The 16,168-nt window shown below is 43.1% G+C and overlaps 3 protein-coding genes across 6 annotated transcripts; all 3 read right to left on the bottom strand.

Annotated features, from left to right (window-relative positions):
• Window positions 1-828: 828 nt before the first annotated feature.
• Window positions 829-15,150, bottom strand: LOC119462659 (uncharacterized). 4 transcript variants are annotated; one of them, XM_049672056.1, is made up of 3 exons: window positions 4,448-4,606; window positions 4,201-4,374; window positions 829-1,043 (listed from the first exon to the last, which is right to left on the bottom strand). In XM_049672056.1, exons 1-3 carry the CDS (start codon window positions 4,541-4,543, stop codon window positions 864-866), a joined length of 450 nt encoding a protein of 149 aa, XP_049528013.1. In that variant the 5' UTR covers window positions 4,544-4,606; the 3' UTR covers window positions 829-863. The 4 variants fall into 4 exon arrangements, 3 of the variants coding, with proteins under 3 accessions (XP_049528013.1, XP_049528012.1, XP_037579898.1); XM_049672055.1 differs by lacking the exons at window positions 829-1,043; window positions 4,448-4,606 and adding exons at window positions 3,304-3,516; window positions 14,992-15,150; XM_037723970.2 differs by lacking the exon at window positions 829-1,043 and adding an exon at window positions 3,304-3,516.
• LOC125947400 (uncharacterized) lies at window positions 5,994-12,520 on the bottom strand. The gene is made up of 3 exons (XM_049672057.1): window positions 12,362-12,520; window positions 6,793-6,966; window positions 5,994-6,206 (listed from the first exon to the last, which is right to left on the bottom strand). Exons 1-3 carry the CDS (start codon window positions 12,455-12,457, stop codon window positions 6,027-6,029), a joined length of 450 nt encoding a protein of 149 aa, XP_049528014.1. The 5' UTR covers window positions 12,458-12,520; the 3' UTR covers window positions 5,994-6,026.
• On the bottom strand, window positions 8,576-10,081 carry LOC125947401 (uncharacterized). The gene is made up of 3 exons (XM_049672058.1): window positions 9,735-10,081; window positions 9,488-9,661; window positions 8,576-8,788 (listed from the first exon to the last, which is right to left on the bottom strand). The coding sequence occupies exons 1-3, from the start codon at window positions 9,828-9,830 to the stop codon at window positions 8,609-8,611; spliced, it is 450 nt and encodes a 149-aa protein (XP_049528015.1). The 5' UTR covers window positions 9,831-10,081; the 3' UTR covers window positions 8,576-8,608.
• Window positions 15,151-16,168: the final 1,018 nt, after the last annotated feature.

The following is a 16,168-nucleotide window of genomic DNA, read 5'->3' on the forward strand; positions in this document are numbered from 1 at the left end:
GTAGTGTATATAATGAGTGAAAAGCACTACCATATAGGGAAAAAAAGCGCTGCATGAGCCGAGGTCTGTCTGCCGTGGCTGTTGTGAATCGCGCCCACCCGTCACCCACGCGGTGCCTTTCGTGATCTCCAGATTAGCGAGGCACTCGCGCCACACTTAGCTCCGTTTGCAACGTGCCGCACGAGACGGATCGTGCACGCCAGCCAATATACCGCAAAATGAAAACACGTATAGAGAGAGCTGCGCTCAAATTTCGCATTAGGGAGTGTCGTAATCATCGGTGATTCTTTTTTTTTTTTTTTTTTGTGCTGTTCGCGATGGCAGTGCTCGCCATTATAGGCGAATCTATCACTCTAATAATGTTTAACAGCTCTGCAAACAGTATACATAGACGTGACCTTGAAACTTGTACGTGGCCGTCGTACATGTGACCTTGTTATGCCCTGAAAATTAAACTGCTGCGAGCTTGCATAGGGAAACTGAACTGTTGTTACCGCTTGATTACTATATATGGCGTCGCTCAAATATTTTAGGCATCAGTGCCCGGCCAAGGGATCTAAAAAGATGTGCTTCGTAGCTGGTGCGGAATGCATGGGTTCGAACATTTGAGCCAGCTCATGAAAGGGGAAAATGTCATGCATGCGACTGCAGTGCGAAGATAAAGGAAACGCATGAGTGTTTCTCATAAGGACACTTCGATCGCAGTTGAAGAAAAATTCGTCCTGTATACCACTGGAAGTATCTGGAGTAAAACGAACACGGCGCGCATGACCGTATACAAATCTCTCCAACGTATACATTCAAGAGAACTCATTTATTGGTGTGCCGTTTCCTTTATTCGGCAGCATAATACAATGGCTCATTCAAGCGAGTGCATTCCAGGTCGCCTGCATCGCCTCTTTGATGGTGTCTCGCATCTTCTCGAGTTCGGCGATTCTCTGCAGGGCGCCGTTGGTCTCCGATACGATGTCGAAGACGGCCTTTTTCTTCTCCTCTAAGCGGCGTCTCGCACACTTTATGAACTCGTCCACCGCATCTGCCACCTTAAAAATAGAGAAGAAAACAAAATTGGCAATCTCCACCGTACATGATGTCTACGTAATGCGTATCATTCGTAATGTCTAAAAAACGATTGTATGCTTATGTAACTGCTGTGTAGCGAACGGTTACGTAGAGATACACACACACACACACACACACACACACACACACACACACACACACACACACACACACACACACACACACACACACACACACACACACACACACACACACACACACACACACACACACACACACACACACACACACACACACACACACACACACACACACACACACACACACACACACACACACACACACACGTGCACACACACACCTAGATGCCTCTATCACATAATATATGTGCAGTGTTAAATAACCTGAATAGCCGGCAATAATTCAAGGAACACGCTCGATCAGGCGGGACGTAAGAATACGGTCGCAATTATAGCGAATAACGTACGCCGATGAAGCGAATAAAGATAATTGCAACGCAGCCCAGACCTTCACCGCAACGGTTTCCTGTATGCCGGACAGGTACAGCTCCAGGATCTCATTCTGCCGTTCAATCTCGCTCAAAATCTTTTTGAATTCTTCGCAGATCCTCCCCAAGTTGTCACTGGGCTCCTTGTCTCCGCCAACTTGAGGAGATGGTACTCGTTGACGGGAGGATGGGTTCTAAATGGAGAAAAAAGGAGCAAAATAAACATGAATGGAATGTTATTTCATTTGGCTTGTTTACTCACGGTACCTGAACGACCGGAGCCATTTCAGCATCGTAGGACAGGCCATCCTCGCTGCCTTCTTGCGGACGCTCGACGCGGCGTTTCGTGCCTATTTGACTCATTTTGTCCGAATAGTTTAGCGTTCCGTTAAACACTGAATTCCGCTGTTGCTGCAATCTACAAAGGAACCCTACAAAATATGATCGTAGCGAGCTTTTCTGGCTGTGACAATGGCGCACAAGCTACAGAAGCTGTCGTCTGCTACACTACGTCGTTACGGAGTCGTGATTGCGGCATGTCGGAAATTTAAAATAGGTTCTTCGCTGCTGTGTTGCGTAATCTATGCGAGTCGCAAGAAATTATGACTTTGAAAGAAACAGTGATACAAATAAAACCCTTTCAAAAAGTGGCGCTGCTGCGGTTTAGGCGATTATAGTGTCATCTGCCGGAAGAAAAGCAAAGCGTACGCTGCACGCCACACGGCCTTTGAGATTACAACGTCACACGGCAAAGCGCAGTCTTACATCTCGGAAGCAATGCGCTGGCACGCGTGAGTGTGGTGAAGGCCGAATAAATAAATAAATAAATAAATAACAAAAGCCGTGTTTTTTTCGTTTGAATTTTTCTAAAATTCGACGTACTGTTTCCGGGGCTTATTTCTATACGAGAATTTTTTGTCTAACTTTTCAGACGTGATGAACAATATTATGGGAAGGAAAGCTATACATGAACGAGAAATCGAAGGGCCCGGATTTTGTTATATGTCACATCATAAGAAACTTACAATGGCACCATTGACAGCACAGTGGAAATTATTTGCAGTTCTTAATTGCATTAAAGAAAGAATAAATGAATGGAAATGAAAGTGGCTGAAAAGGGAACCGGTCGCAGGTGGGATACGAACCCATGTCTTGGCATTACGCGTGCAATGCTTTCTATGCTCCGTTTTCCCATCTAATTTCTGGGGTACTTATGCTTGTTTACCAGAACTAGAGTGTACTAGAACATCCAATTCTAGATCACTCTACTAGAACTAACCCTGGGAATGTTAGCCGGTGCATATTTGAATATATATATATATATATATATATATATATATATATATATATATATATATATATATATATATATATACTCCTGATGAAGTCCGGACACCGGCCGAAACGTCAGTAAAGTCTTGTTATGTTTTTCTTACGTGCTTCTATGTGTTGATTCGAACTACACACACACATATATATATATAGAGTCGAACCTGGATATATCAAACCCACATATAACAAATTATTGAGTATGTGGAACAGCTGTAAAATCCCCTTGAAAATTTCTGCATCAAATTTTTATTTTCTATATTGTATTACCTATATATCGAACTTTTTTGTGATCTCCTTCTGATTCGATATAACCGGGTTCGACTGTACAGAGAGAGAGAGAGAGAGAGAGAAAGAGAGAATGAAATGAGCATGGTGCTCATGACCATGCGAACCTGATCTCCAGCATAGAATAAAGAGAACTCAGTTATTGGTGTGCCGTTTCCTTTATTCGGCAACATAATACAATGGCTCATTCAAGCGAGCGCGTTCCAGGTCGCCTGCATCGCCTCTTTGATGGTGTCTCGCATCTTCTCGAGTTCGGCGATTCTCTGCAGGGCGCCGTTGGTCTCCGATACGATGTCTAAGACGGCCTTTTTCTTCTCCTCTAAGCGGCGTCTCGCACACTTTACGAACTCCTCGACCACCTCTGCCACCTTAAAAATAGAGAAGAGAAGAAAACAAAATTGGCAATCTCCACCGCACATGATGTCTACGTAATGCGAATCATTCTTAATTTCGAAAGAACGGTTGTATGATTAATGTAACTGCTGTGTAGCGAACGGTTACGTAGAGATATTATATGCCGCAGTGTTCATATTCAGAATAATTAGGTGAGAATATGTTTATAATTGCAAGATATAAGATTGAAAGCAAACTAAAACGCGCGCGCACACACACACACACACACACACACACACACACACACACACACACACACACACACACACACACACACACACACACACACACACACACACACACACACACACACACACACACACACACACACACACACACACACACACACACACACACACACACACACACACACACACGCCTCTATCGTTCACACATACTTTAATTATAGTGGCTGTCACCGGGATCGGCCCACCAAAACGGTGAGATACTCCGCCGGCCCGCTCACCTGGAAAAGTGTGTTGGCTGCCCTCGGAATAAAGTGAATCGCAATAATATATGTGCAGTGTTAAATAACCTGAATAGCCGGCAATAATTCAAGGAACACGCTCGATCAGGCGGGACCTAAGAATACGGTCGCAACTATATCGAATAACGTATGCCGATGAAGCGAATAAAGATAATTGCAACGCAGCCCAGACCTTCACCGCAACGGTTTCCTGTATGCCGGACAGGTACAGCTCCAGGATCTCATTCTGCCGTTCAATCTCGCTCAAAATCTTTTTGAATTCTTCGCAGATCCTCCCCAAGTTGTCGCTGGGCTCCTTGTCTCCGCCAACTTGAGGAGATGGTACTCGTTGACGGGAGGATGGGTTCTAAATGGAGAAAAAACGAGCAAAATAAACATGAATGGAATGTTATTTCATTTGGCTTGTTTACTCACGGTACCTGAACGACCGGAGCCATTTCAGCATCGTAGGACAGGCCATCCTCGCTGCCTTCTTGCGGACGCTCGACGCGGCGTTTCGTGCCTATTTGACTCATTTTGTCCGAATAGTTTAGCGTTCCGTTAAACACTGAATTCCGCTGTTGCTGCAATCTACAAAGGAACCCTACAAAATATGATCGTAGCGAGCTTTTCTGGCTGTGACAATGGCGCACAAGCTACAGAAGCTGTCGTCTGCTACACTACGTCGTTACGGAGTCGTGATTGCGGCAGGTCGGAAATTTAAAATAGGTTCTTTCGCTGCTGTGTTGCTTAATCTGTGCGAGTCGCAAGGAATTATGACTTTGAAAGAAACAGTGATACAAATAAAACCGTTTCAAAAAGTGGCGCTGCTGAGGTTTAGGCGATTATAGTGTCATCTGCCGGAAGAAAAGCAAAGCGTACGCTGCACGCCACACGGCCTTTGAGATTACAACGTCACACGGCAAAGCGCAGTTTTACATCTCGGAAGCAATGCGCTGGCACGCGTGAGTGTGCTGAAGGCCGAATAAATAAATAAATAAATAACAAAAGCCGTGTTTTTTTCGTTTGAATTTTTCTAAAATTCGACGTACTGTTTCCGGGGCTTATTTCTATACGAGAATTTTTTGTTTAACTTTTCAGACGTGATGAACAATATTATGGGAAGGAAAGCTATTCACGAACGAGAAATCGAAGGGCCCGGCTTTTGTTATATGTCACATCATAAGAAACTTACAATGACACCATGGACAGCACAGTGGAAATTATTTGCAGTTCTTAATTGCATTAAAGAAAGGATAAATGAATGGAAATGAAAGTGGCTGAAAAGGGAACCGGTCGCAGGTGGGATACGAACCCATGTCTTGGCATTACGCGTGCAATGTTTCTATGCTCCGTTTTCCCCATCTAATTTCTGGGGTACTTATGCTTGTTTACCAGAACCTAGAGTGTACTAGAACATCCAATTCTAGGTCACTCTACTAGAACTAACCCTGGGAATGTTAGCCAGTGCATATTTGAATACACACACACACACACACACACACACACACACACACACACACACACACACACCCACACACACACACACACACGTATATATATATATATATATATATATATATATATATATATAATATATATATATATATACTCTTGATGAAGGCCGGCCCCCGGCCGAAACGTCAGTAAAGTCGTGTTATGTTTTTCCTACGTGCTTCTATTTTTTTGCAACTATATATATATACATATAGTCGAACCTGGATATATCGAACCCACATATATTGAGTATATGGAACAGCTGTAAAATCCCCTTGAAAATTCTGCATCAAATTTTTATTTTCTATATTGTATTACCTATATATCGAACTTTTTTGTGATCTCCTTCTGATTCGATATAACCGGGTTCGACTGTACAGAGAGAGAGAGAGAGAGAGAAAGAGAGAATGAAATGAGCATGGTGCTCATGACCATGCGAACCTGATCTCCAGCATAGAATAAAGAGAACTCAGTTATTGGTGTGCCGTTTCCTTTATTCGGCAACATAATACAATGGCTCATTCAAGCGAGCGCGTTCCAGGTCGCCTGCATCGCCTCTTTGATGGTGTCTCGCATCTTCTCGAGTTCGGCGATTCTCTGCAGGGCGCCGTTGGTCTCCGATACGATGTCTAAGACGGCCTTTTTCTTCTCCTCTAAGCGGCGTCTCTCACACTTTACGAACTCCTCGACCACCTCTGCCACCTTAAAAATAGAGAAGAGAAGAAAACAAAATTGGCAATCTCCACCGCACATGATGTCTACGTAATGCGAATCATTCTTAATTTCGAAAGAACGGTTGTATGATTAATATAACTGCTGTGTAGCGAACGGTTACGTAGAGATATTATATGCCGCAGTGTTCATATTCAGAATAATTAGGTGAGAATATGTTTATAATTGCAAGATATAAGATTGAAAGCAAACTAAAACCGCGCACACAACACACACACACACACACACACACACACACACACACACACACACACACACACACACACACACACACACACACACACACACACACACACACACACACACACACACACACACACACACACACACACACACACACACACACACACACACACACACACACACACACACACACACACACGCCCTCGGCATAAAGTGAATCGCAATAATAGATGTGAAGTGTTAAATAACCTGAATAGCTGGCAATAATTCAAGTAAAACGCTCGATCAGGCGGGACCTAAGAATACGGTCGCAATTATATCGAATAACGTATGCCGATGAAGCGAATAAAGATAATTGCAACGCAGCCCAGACCTTCACCGCAACGGTTTCCTGTATGCCGGACAGGTACAGCTCCAGGATCTCATTCTGCTGTTCAATCTCGCTCAAAATCTTTTTGAATTCTTCGCAGATCCTCCCCAAGTTGTCGCTGGGCTCCTTGTCTCCGCCAACTTGAGGAGATGGTACTCGTTGACGGGAGGATGGGTTCTAAATGGAGAAAAAACGAGCAAAATAAGCATGAATGGAATGTTATTTCATTTGGCTTGTTTACTCTCGGTACCTGAACGACCGGAGCCATTTCAGCATCGTAGGACAGGCCATCCTCGCTGCCTTCTTGCGGACGCTCGACGCGGCGTTTCGGGCCTATTTGACTCATTTTGTCCGAATAGTTAAGCGTTCCGTTAAACACTGAATTCCGCTGTTGCTGCAATCTACAAAGGAACCCTACCAAATATGATGGTGGCTAGCTTTTCTGGCTGTGACAATGGCGCACAAGCTACAGAAGCTGTCGTCTGCTACACTACGTCGTTACGGAGTCGTGATTGCGGCAGGTCGGAAATTTAAAATAGGTTCTTTGCTGCTGTGTTGCTTAATCTGTGCGAGTCGCAAGGAATTATGACTTTGAAAGAAACAGTGATACAAATAAAACCGTTTCAAAAAGTGGCGCTGCTGAGGTTTAGGCGATTATAGTGTCATCTGCCGGAAGAAAAGCAAAGCGTACGCTGCACGCCACACGGCCTTTGAGATTACAACGTCACACGGCAAAGCGCAGTCTTACATCTCGGAAGCAATGCGCTGGCACGCGTGAGTGTGGTGAAGGCCGAATAAATAAATAAATAAATAACAAAAGCCGTGTTTTTTTCGTTTGAATTTTTCTAAAATTCGACGTACTGTTTCCGGGGCTTATTTCTATACGAGAATTTTTTGTTTAACTTTTCAGACGTGATGAACAATATTATGGGAAGGAAAGCTATTCACGAACGAGAAATCGAAGGGCCCGGCTTTTGTTATATGTCACATCATAAGAAACTTACAATGACACCATGGACAGCACAGTGGAAATTATTTGCAGTTCTTAATTGCATTAAAGAAAGGATAAATGAATGGAAATGAAAGTGGCTGAAAAGGGAACCGGCCGCAGGTGGGATACGAACCCATGTCTTGGCATTACGCATGCAATGCTTTTATGCTCCGTTTTCCCATCTAATTTCTGGGGTACTTATGCTTGTTTACTAGAACTAGAGTGTACTAGTGTACTAGAACATCCAATTCTAGATCACTCTACTAGAACTAACCCTGGGAATGTTAGCCGGTGCATATTTGAATATATATATATATATATATATATATATATATATATATATATATATATATATGCTCCTGATGAAGTCCGGACCCCGGCCGAAACGTCAGTAAAGTCTTTATGTTTTTCTTACGTGCTTCTATGTGTTGATTCGAACCACATATATATATATATATATATATATATATATATATATATATATATATATATATATATATATATAGAGTCGAACCTGGATATATCGAACCCACATATAACAAATTATTGAGTATGTGGAACAGCTGTAAAATCCCCTTGAAAATTTCTGCATCAAATTTTTATTTTCTATATTGTATTACCTATATATCGAACTTTTTTGTGATCTCCTTCTGATTCGATATAACCGGGTTCGACTGTACAGAGAGAGAGAGAGAGAGAGAGAGAAAGAGAGAATGAAATGAGCATGGTGCTCATGACCATGCGAACCTGATCTCCAGCATAGAATAAAGAGAACTCAGTTATTGGTGTGCCGTTTCCTTTATTCGGCAACATAATACAATGGCTCATTCAAGCGAGCGCGTTCCAGGTCGCCTGCATCGCCTCTTTGATGGTGTCTCGCATCTTCTCGAGTTCGGCGATTCTCTGCAGGGCGCCGTTGGTCTCCGATACGATGTCTAAGACGGCCTTTTTCTTCTCCTCTAAGCGGCGTCTCTCACACTTTACGAACTCCTCGACCACCTCTGCCACCTTAAAAATAGAGAAGAGAAGAAAACAAAATTGGCAATCTCCACCGCACATGATGTCTACGTAATGCGAATCATTCTTAATTTCGAAAGAACGGTTGTATGATTAATGTAACTGCTGTGTAGCGAACGGTTACGTAGAGATATTATATGCCGCAGTGTTCATATTTAGAATAATTAGGTGAGAATATGTTTATAATTGCAAGATATAAGATTGAAAGCAAACTAAAACGCGCGCGCACACACACACACACACACACACACACACACACACACACACACACACACACACACACACACACACACACACACACACACACACACACACACACACACACACACACACACGCACGCACACACACACACACACACACACACACACACACACACACACACACGCACGCACGCACACACACACACACACACGCACGCACGCACGCACACACACACACACACACACACACACACACACACACACACACACCTAGACGCCTCTATCACAGATACTTTTATACTGGCTATCACCGGGATAATAATAATAAAGTGAATCACAATAATATATGTGCAGTGTTAAATAACCTGAATAGCCGGCAATAATTCAAGGAACACGCTCGATCAGGCGGGACCTAAGAATACGGTCGCAATTATAGCGAATAACGTACGCCGATGAAGCGAATAAAGATAATTGCAACGCAGCCCAGACCTTCACCGCAACGGTTTCCTGTATGCCGGACAGGTACAGCTCCAGGATCTCATTCTGCTGTTCAATCTCGCTCAAAATCTTTTTGAATTCTTCGCAGATCCTCCCCAAGTTGTCGCTGGGCTCCTTGTCTCCGCCAACTTGAGGAGATGGTACTCGTTTACGGGAGGATGGGTTCTAAATGGAGAAAAAACGAGCAAAATAAGCATGAATGGAATGTTATTTCATTTGGCTTGTTTACTCACGGTACCTGAACGACCGGAGCCATTTCAGCATCGTAGGACAGGCCATCCTCGCTGCCTTCTTGCGGACGCTCGACGCGGCGTTTCGGGCCTATTTGACTCATTTTGTCCGAATAGTTAAGCGTTCCGTTAAACACTGAATTCCGCTGTTGCTGCAATCTACAAAGGAACCCTACCAAATATGATCGTGGCTAGCTTTTCTGGCTGTGACAATGGCGCACAAGCTACAGAAGCTGTCGTCTGCTACACTACGTCGTTACGGAGTCGTGATTGCGGCAGGTCGGAAATTTAAAATAGGTTCTTCGCTGCTGTGTTGCTTAATCTGTGCGAGTCGCAAGGAATTATGACTTTGAAAGAAACAGTGATACAAATAAAACCGTTTCAAAAAGTGGCGCTGCTGAGGTTTAGGCGATTATAGTGTCATCTGCCGGAAGAAAAGCAAAGCGTACGCTGCACGCCACACGGCCTTTGAGATTACGACGTCACACGGCAAAGCGCAGTCTTACATCTCGGAAGCAATGCGCTGGCACGCGTGAGTGTGGTGAAGGCCGAATACATAAATAAATAAATAACAAAAGCCGTGTTTTTTTCGTTTGAATTTTTCTAAAATTCGACGTACTGTTTCCGGGGCTTATTTCTATACGAGAATTTTTGTCTAACTTTTCAGACGTGATGAACAATATTATGGGAAGGAAAGCTATACATGAACGAGAAATCGAAGGGCCCGGATTTTGTTATATGTCACATCATAAGAAACTTACAATGGCACCATTTACAGCACAGTGGAAATTATTTGCAGTTCTTAATTGCATTAAAGAAAGAATAAATGAATGGAAATGAAAGTGGCTGAAAAGGGAACCGGTCGCAGGTGGGATACGAACCCATGTCTTGGCATTACGCGTGCAATGTTTCTATGCTCCGTTTTCCCATCTAATTTCTGGGGTACTTATGCTTGTTTACCAGAACTAGAGTGTACTAGAACATCCAATTCTAGGTCACTCTACTAGAACTAACCCTGGGAATGTTAGCCAGTGCATATTTGAATACACACACACACACACACACACACACACACACACACACACACACACACACACACACACACACACACACACACACACACACACTATATATATATATATATATATATATATATATATATATATATATATATATATACTCTTGATGAAGGCCGGCCCCCGGCCGAAACGTCAGTAAAGTCTTGTTATGTTTTTCCTACGTGCTTCTATTTTTTGAACTATATATATATACATATAGTCGAACCTGGATATATCGAACCCACATATATTGAGTATATGGAACAGCTGTAAAATCCCCTTGAAAATTTCTGCATCAAATTTTTATTTTCTATATTGTATTACCTATATATCGAACTTTTTTGTGATCTCCTTCAGATTCGATATAACCGGGTTCGACTGTACAGAGAGAGAGAGAGAAAGAGAGAATGAAATGAGCATGGTGCTCATGACCATGCGAACCTCTCCAGCATAGAATAAAGAGAACTCATTTATTGGTGTGCCGTTTCCTTTATTCGGCAACATAATACAATGGCTCATTCAAGCGAGCGCGTTCCAGGTCGCCTGCATCGCCTCTTTGATGGTCTCTCGCATCTTCTCGAGTTCGGCGATTCTCTGCAGGGCGCCGTTGGTCTCCGATACGATGTCTAAGACGGCCTTTTTCTTCTCCTCTAAGCGGCGTCTCTCACACTTTACGAACTCCTCGACCACCTCTGCCACCTTAAAAATAGAGAAGAGAAGAAAACAAAATTGGCAATCTCCACCGCACATGATGTCTACGTAATGCGAATCATTCTTAATTTCGAAAGAACGGTTGTATGATTAATATAACTGCTGTGTAGCGAACGGTTACGTAGAGATATTATATGCCGCAGTGTTCATATTCAGAATAATTAGGTGAGAATATGTTTATAATTGCAAGATATAAGATTGAAAGCAAACTAAAACGCACACACACACACACACACACACACACACACACACACACACACACACACACACACACACACACACACACACACACACACACACACACACACACACACACACACACACACACACACACACACCACACACACACACACACACACACACCACACACACACACACACACACACACACACACACACACACACACACACACACACACACACACACACACACACACACACACACGCCCTCGGCATAAAGTGAATCGCAATAATAGATGTGAAGTGTTAAATAACCTGAATAGCTGGCAATAATTCAAGTAAAACGCTCGATCAGGCGGGACCTAAGAATACGGTCGCAATTATATCGAATAACGTATGCCGATGAAGCGAATAAAGATAATTGCAACGCAGCCCAGACCTTCACCGCAACGGTTTCCTGTATGCCGGACAGGTACAGCTCCAGGATCTCATTCTGCCTGTTCAATCTCGCTCAAAATCTTTTTGAATTCTTCGCAGATCCTCCCCAAGTTGTCGCTGGGCTCCTTGTCTCCGCCAACTTGAGGAGATGGTACTCGTTGACGGGAGGATGGGTTCTAAATGGAGAAAAAACGAGCAAAATAAACATGAATGGAATGTTATTTCATTTGGCTTGTTTACTCACGGTACCTGAACGACCGGAGCCATTTCAGCATCGTAGGACAGGCCATCCTCGCTGCCTTCTTGCGGACGCTCGACGCGGCGTTTCGTGCCTATTTGACTCATTTTGTCCGAATAGTTTAGCGTTCCGTTAAACACTGAATTCCGCTGTTGCTGCAATCTACAAAGGAACCCTACAAAATATGATCGTAGCGAGCTTTTCTGGCTGTGACAATGGCGCACAAGCTACAGAAGCTGTCGTCTGCTACACTACGTCGTTACGGAGTCGTGATTGCGGCATGTCGGAAATTTAAAATAGGTTCTTCGCTGCTGTGTTGCGTAATCTATGCGAGTCGCAAGAAATTATGACTTTGAAAGAAACAGTGATACAAATAAAACCCTTTCAAAAAGTGGCGCTGCTGCGGTTTAGGCGATTATAGTGTCATCTGCCGGAAGAAAACAAAGCGTACGCTGCACGCCACACGGCCTTTGAGATTACAACGTCACACGGCAACGCGCAGTCTTACATCTCGGAAGCAATGCGCTGGCACGCGTGAGTGTGCTGAAGGCCGAATAAATAAATAAATAATAACAAAAGCCGTGTCTTTTTTGTTTGAATTTTTCTAAAATTCGACGTACTGTTTCCGGGGCTTATTTCTATACGAGAATTTTTTGTCTAACTTTTCAGACGTGATGAACAATATTATGGGAAGGAAAGCTATACATGAACGAGAAATCGAAGGGCCCGGATTTTGTTATATGTCACATCATAAGAAACTTACAATGACACCATGGACAGCACAGTGGAAATTATTTGCAGTTCTTAATTGCATTAAAGAAAGAATAAATGAATGGAAATGAAAGTGGCTGAAAAGGGAACCGGTCGCAGGTGGGATACGAACCCATGTCTTGGCATTACGCGTGCAATGTTTCTATGCTCCGTTTTCCCATCTAATTTCTGGGGTACTTATGCTTGTTTACCAGAACTAGAGTGTACTAGAACATCCAATTCTAGGTCACTCTACTAGAACTAACCCTGGGAATGTTAGCCAGTGCATATTTGAATACACACACACACACACACACACACACACACACACACACACACACACACACACACACACACACACACACACACACACACACACACACACACACACATATATATATATATATATATATATATATATATATATATATATATATATATATATATATATACTCTTGATGAAGCCGGCCCCCGGCCGAAACGTCAGTAAAGTCTTGTTATGTTTTTCCTACGTGCTTCTATTTTTGAACTATATATATATACATATAGTCGAACCTGGATATATCGAACCCACATATATTGAGTATATGGAACAGCTGTAAAATCCCCTTGAAAATTTCTGCATCAAATTTTTATTTTCTATATTGTATTACCTATATATCGAACTTTTTTGTGATCTCCTTCTGATTCGATATAACCGGGTTCGACTGTACAGAGAGAGAGAGAGAGAGAGAGAAAGAGAGAATGAAATGAGCATGGTGCTCATGACCATGCGAACCTGATCTCCAGCATAGAATAAAGAGAACTCAGTTATTGGTGTGCCGTTTCCTTTATTCGGCAACATAATACAATGGCTCATTCAAGCGAGCGCGTTCCAGGTCGCCTGCATCGCCTCTTTGATGGTGTCTCGCATCTTCTCGAGTTCGGCGATTCTCTGCAGGGCGCCGTTGGTCTCCGATACGATGTCTAAGACGGCCTTTTTCTTCTCCTCTAAGCGGCGTCTCTCACACTTTACGAACTCCTCGACCACCTCTGCCACCTTAAAAATAGAGAAGAGAAGAAAACAAAATTGGCAATCTCCACCGCACATGATGTCTACGTAATGCGAATCATTCTTAATTTCGAAAGAACGGTTGTATGATTAATGTAACTGCTGTGTAGCGAACGGTTACGTAGAGATATTATATGCCGCAGTGTTCATATTCAGAATAATTAGGTGAGAATATGTTTATAATTGCAAGATATAAGATTGAAAGCAAACTAAAACGCGCACAACACACACACACACACACACACACACACACACACACACACACACACACACACACACACACACACCACACACACACACACACACACCACACACACACACACACACACACACACACACACACACACACACACACCACACACACACACACACACACACACACACACACACACACACACACACACACACACACACACACACGCCCTCGGCATAAAGTGAATCGCAATAATATATGTGCAGTGTTAAATAACCTGAATAGCGGCAATAATTCAAGTAACACGCTCGATCAGGCGGGACCTAAGAATACGGTCGCAATTATAGCGAATAACGTACTGCCGATGAAGCGAATAAAGATAATTGCAACGCAGCCCAGACCTTCACCGCAACGGTTTCCTGTATGCCGGACAGGTACAGCTCCAGGATCTCATTCTGCCGTTCAATCTCGCTCAAATCTTTTTGAATTCTTCGCAGATCCTCCCCAAGTTGTCGCTGGGCTCCTTGTCTCCGCCAACTTGAGGAGATGGTACTCGTTGACGGGAGGATGGGTTCTAAATGGAGAAAAAACGAGCAAAATAAACATGAATGGAATGTTATTTCATTTGGCTTGTTTACTCACGGTACCTGAACGACCGGAGCCATTTCAGCATCGTAGGACAGGCCATCCTCGCTGCCTTCTTGCGGACGCTCGACGCGGCGTTTCGTGCCTATTTGACTCATTTTGTCCGAATAGTTTAGCGTTCCGTTAAACACTGAATTCCGCTGTTGCTGCAATCTACAAAGGAACCCTACAAAATATGATCGTAGCGAGCTTTTCTGGCTGTGACAATGGCGCACAAGCTACAGAAGCTGTCGTCTGCTACACTACGTCGTTACGGAGTCGTGATTGCGGCATGTCGGAAATTTAAAATAGGTTCTTCGCTGCTGTGTTGCGTAATCTATGCGAGTCGCAAGAAATTATGACTTTGAAAGAAACAGTGATACAAATAAAACCCTTTCAAAAAGTGGCGCTGCTGCGGTTTAGGCGATTATAGTGTCATCTGCCGGAAGAAAAACAAAGCGTACGCTGCACGCCACACGGCCTTTGAGATTACAACGTCACACGGCAACGCGCAGTCTTACATCTCGGAAGCAATGCGCTGGCACGCGTGAGTGTGCTGAAGGCCGAATAAATAAATAAATAATAACAAAAGCCGTGTCTTTTTCGTTTGAATTTTTCTAAATTTCGACGTACAGTTTCCGGCGCTTATTTCTATACGAGAATTTTTTGTTTAACTTTTCAGACGTGATGAACAATATTATGGGAAGGAAAGCTATACACGAACGAGAAATCGAAGGGCCCGGCTTTTGTTATATGTCACATCATAAGAAACTTACAATGACACCATGGACAGCACAGTGGAAATTATTTGCAGTTCTTAATTGCATTAAAGAAAGGATAAATGAATGGAAATGAAAGTGGCTGAAAAGGGAACCACGGTAGCAGGTGGGATACGAACCCATGTCTTTGCATTACGCGTGCAATGTTTCTATGCTCCGTTTCTCCCATCTAATTTACTGGTGGCACTTATGCTTGTTTACACAGAACTATGAGTGTACTAGAACAGCCAATTCTATGTCACTCTACTAGAACTAACCCTGGGAATGTTAGCCGGTGCATATTTGAATGAATATATATATATATATATATATATATATATATATATATATATATATATATATATATATATAATCTGATGAAGTCCGGCCCCCGCCGAAACGTCAGTAAAGTCTTGTTATGTTTTTCTACGTGCTTCTATGT

The sequence above is a fragment of the Dermacentor silvarum genome, chromosome 8 (genome assembly GCF_013339745.2).
Source record: "Dermacentor silvarum isolate Dsil-2018 chromosome 8, BIME_Dsil_1.4, whole genome shotgun sequence".
Classification (NCBI taxonomy): Eukaryota; Metazoa; Arthropoda; class Arachnida; order Ixodida; family Ixodidae; genus Dermacentor; species Dermacentor silvarum.

Excerpts from the sequence above, each read along its gene's own strand:
- LOC119462659 (XM_049672056.1), bottom strand. The coding sequence starts at position 4,543 with ATGAGTCAAATAGGCACGAAACGCCGCGTCGAGCGTCCGCAAGAAGGC. Across the intron at positions 4,375-4,447 it reads AAATGGCTCCGGTCGTTCAG|AACCCATCCTCCCGTCAACG; the intron begins GTACCGTGAGTA and ends TTCTCCATTTAG. Across the intron at positions 1,044-4,200 it reads AGGAAACCGTTGCGGTGAAG|GTGGCAGATGCGGTGGACGA; the intron begins GTCTGGGCTGCG and ends TCTATTTTTAAG.
- LOC125947401 (XM_049672058.1), bottom strand. The coding sequence starts at position 9,830 with ATGAGTCAAATAGGCCCGAAACGCCGCGTCGAGCGTCCGCAAGAAGGC. Across the intron at positions 9,662-9,734 it reads AAATGGCTCCGGTCGTTCAG|AACCCATCCTCCCGTAAACG; the intron begins GTACCGTGAGTA and ends TTCTCCATTTAG. Across the intron at positions 8,789-9,487 it reads AGGAAACCGTTGCGGTGAAG|GTGGCAGAGGTGGTCGAGGA; the intron begins GTCTGGGCTGCG and ends TCTATTTTTAAG.
- LOC125947400 (XM_049672057.1), bottom strand. The coding sequence starts at position 12,457 with ATGAGTCAAATAGGCACGAAACGCCGCGTCGAGCGTCCGCAAGAAGGC. Across the intron at positions 6,967-12,361 it reads AAATGGCTCCGGTCGTTCAG|AACCCATCCTCCCGTCAACG; the intron begins GTACCGTGAGTA and ends TTCTCCATTTAG. Across the intron at positions 6,207-6,792 it reads AGGAAACCGTTGCGGTGAAG|GTGGCAGAGGTGGTCGAGGA; the intron begins GTCTGGGCTGCG and ends TCTATTTTTAAG.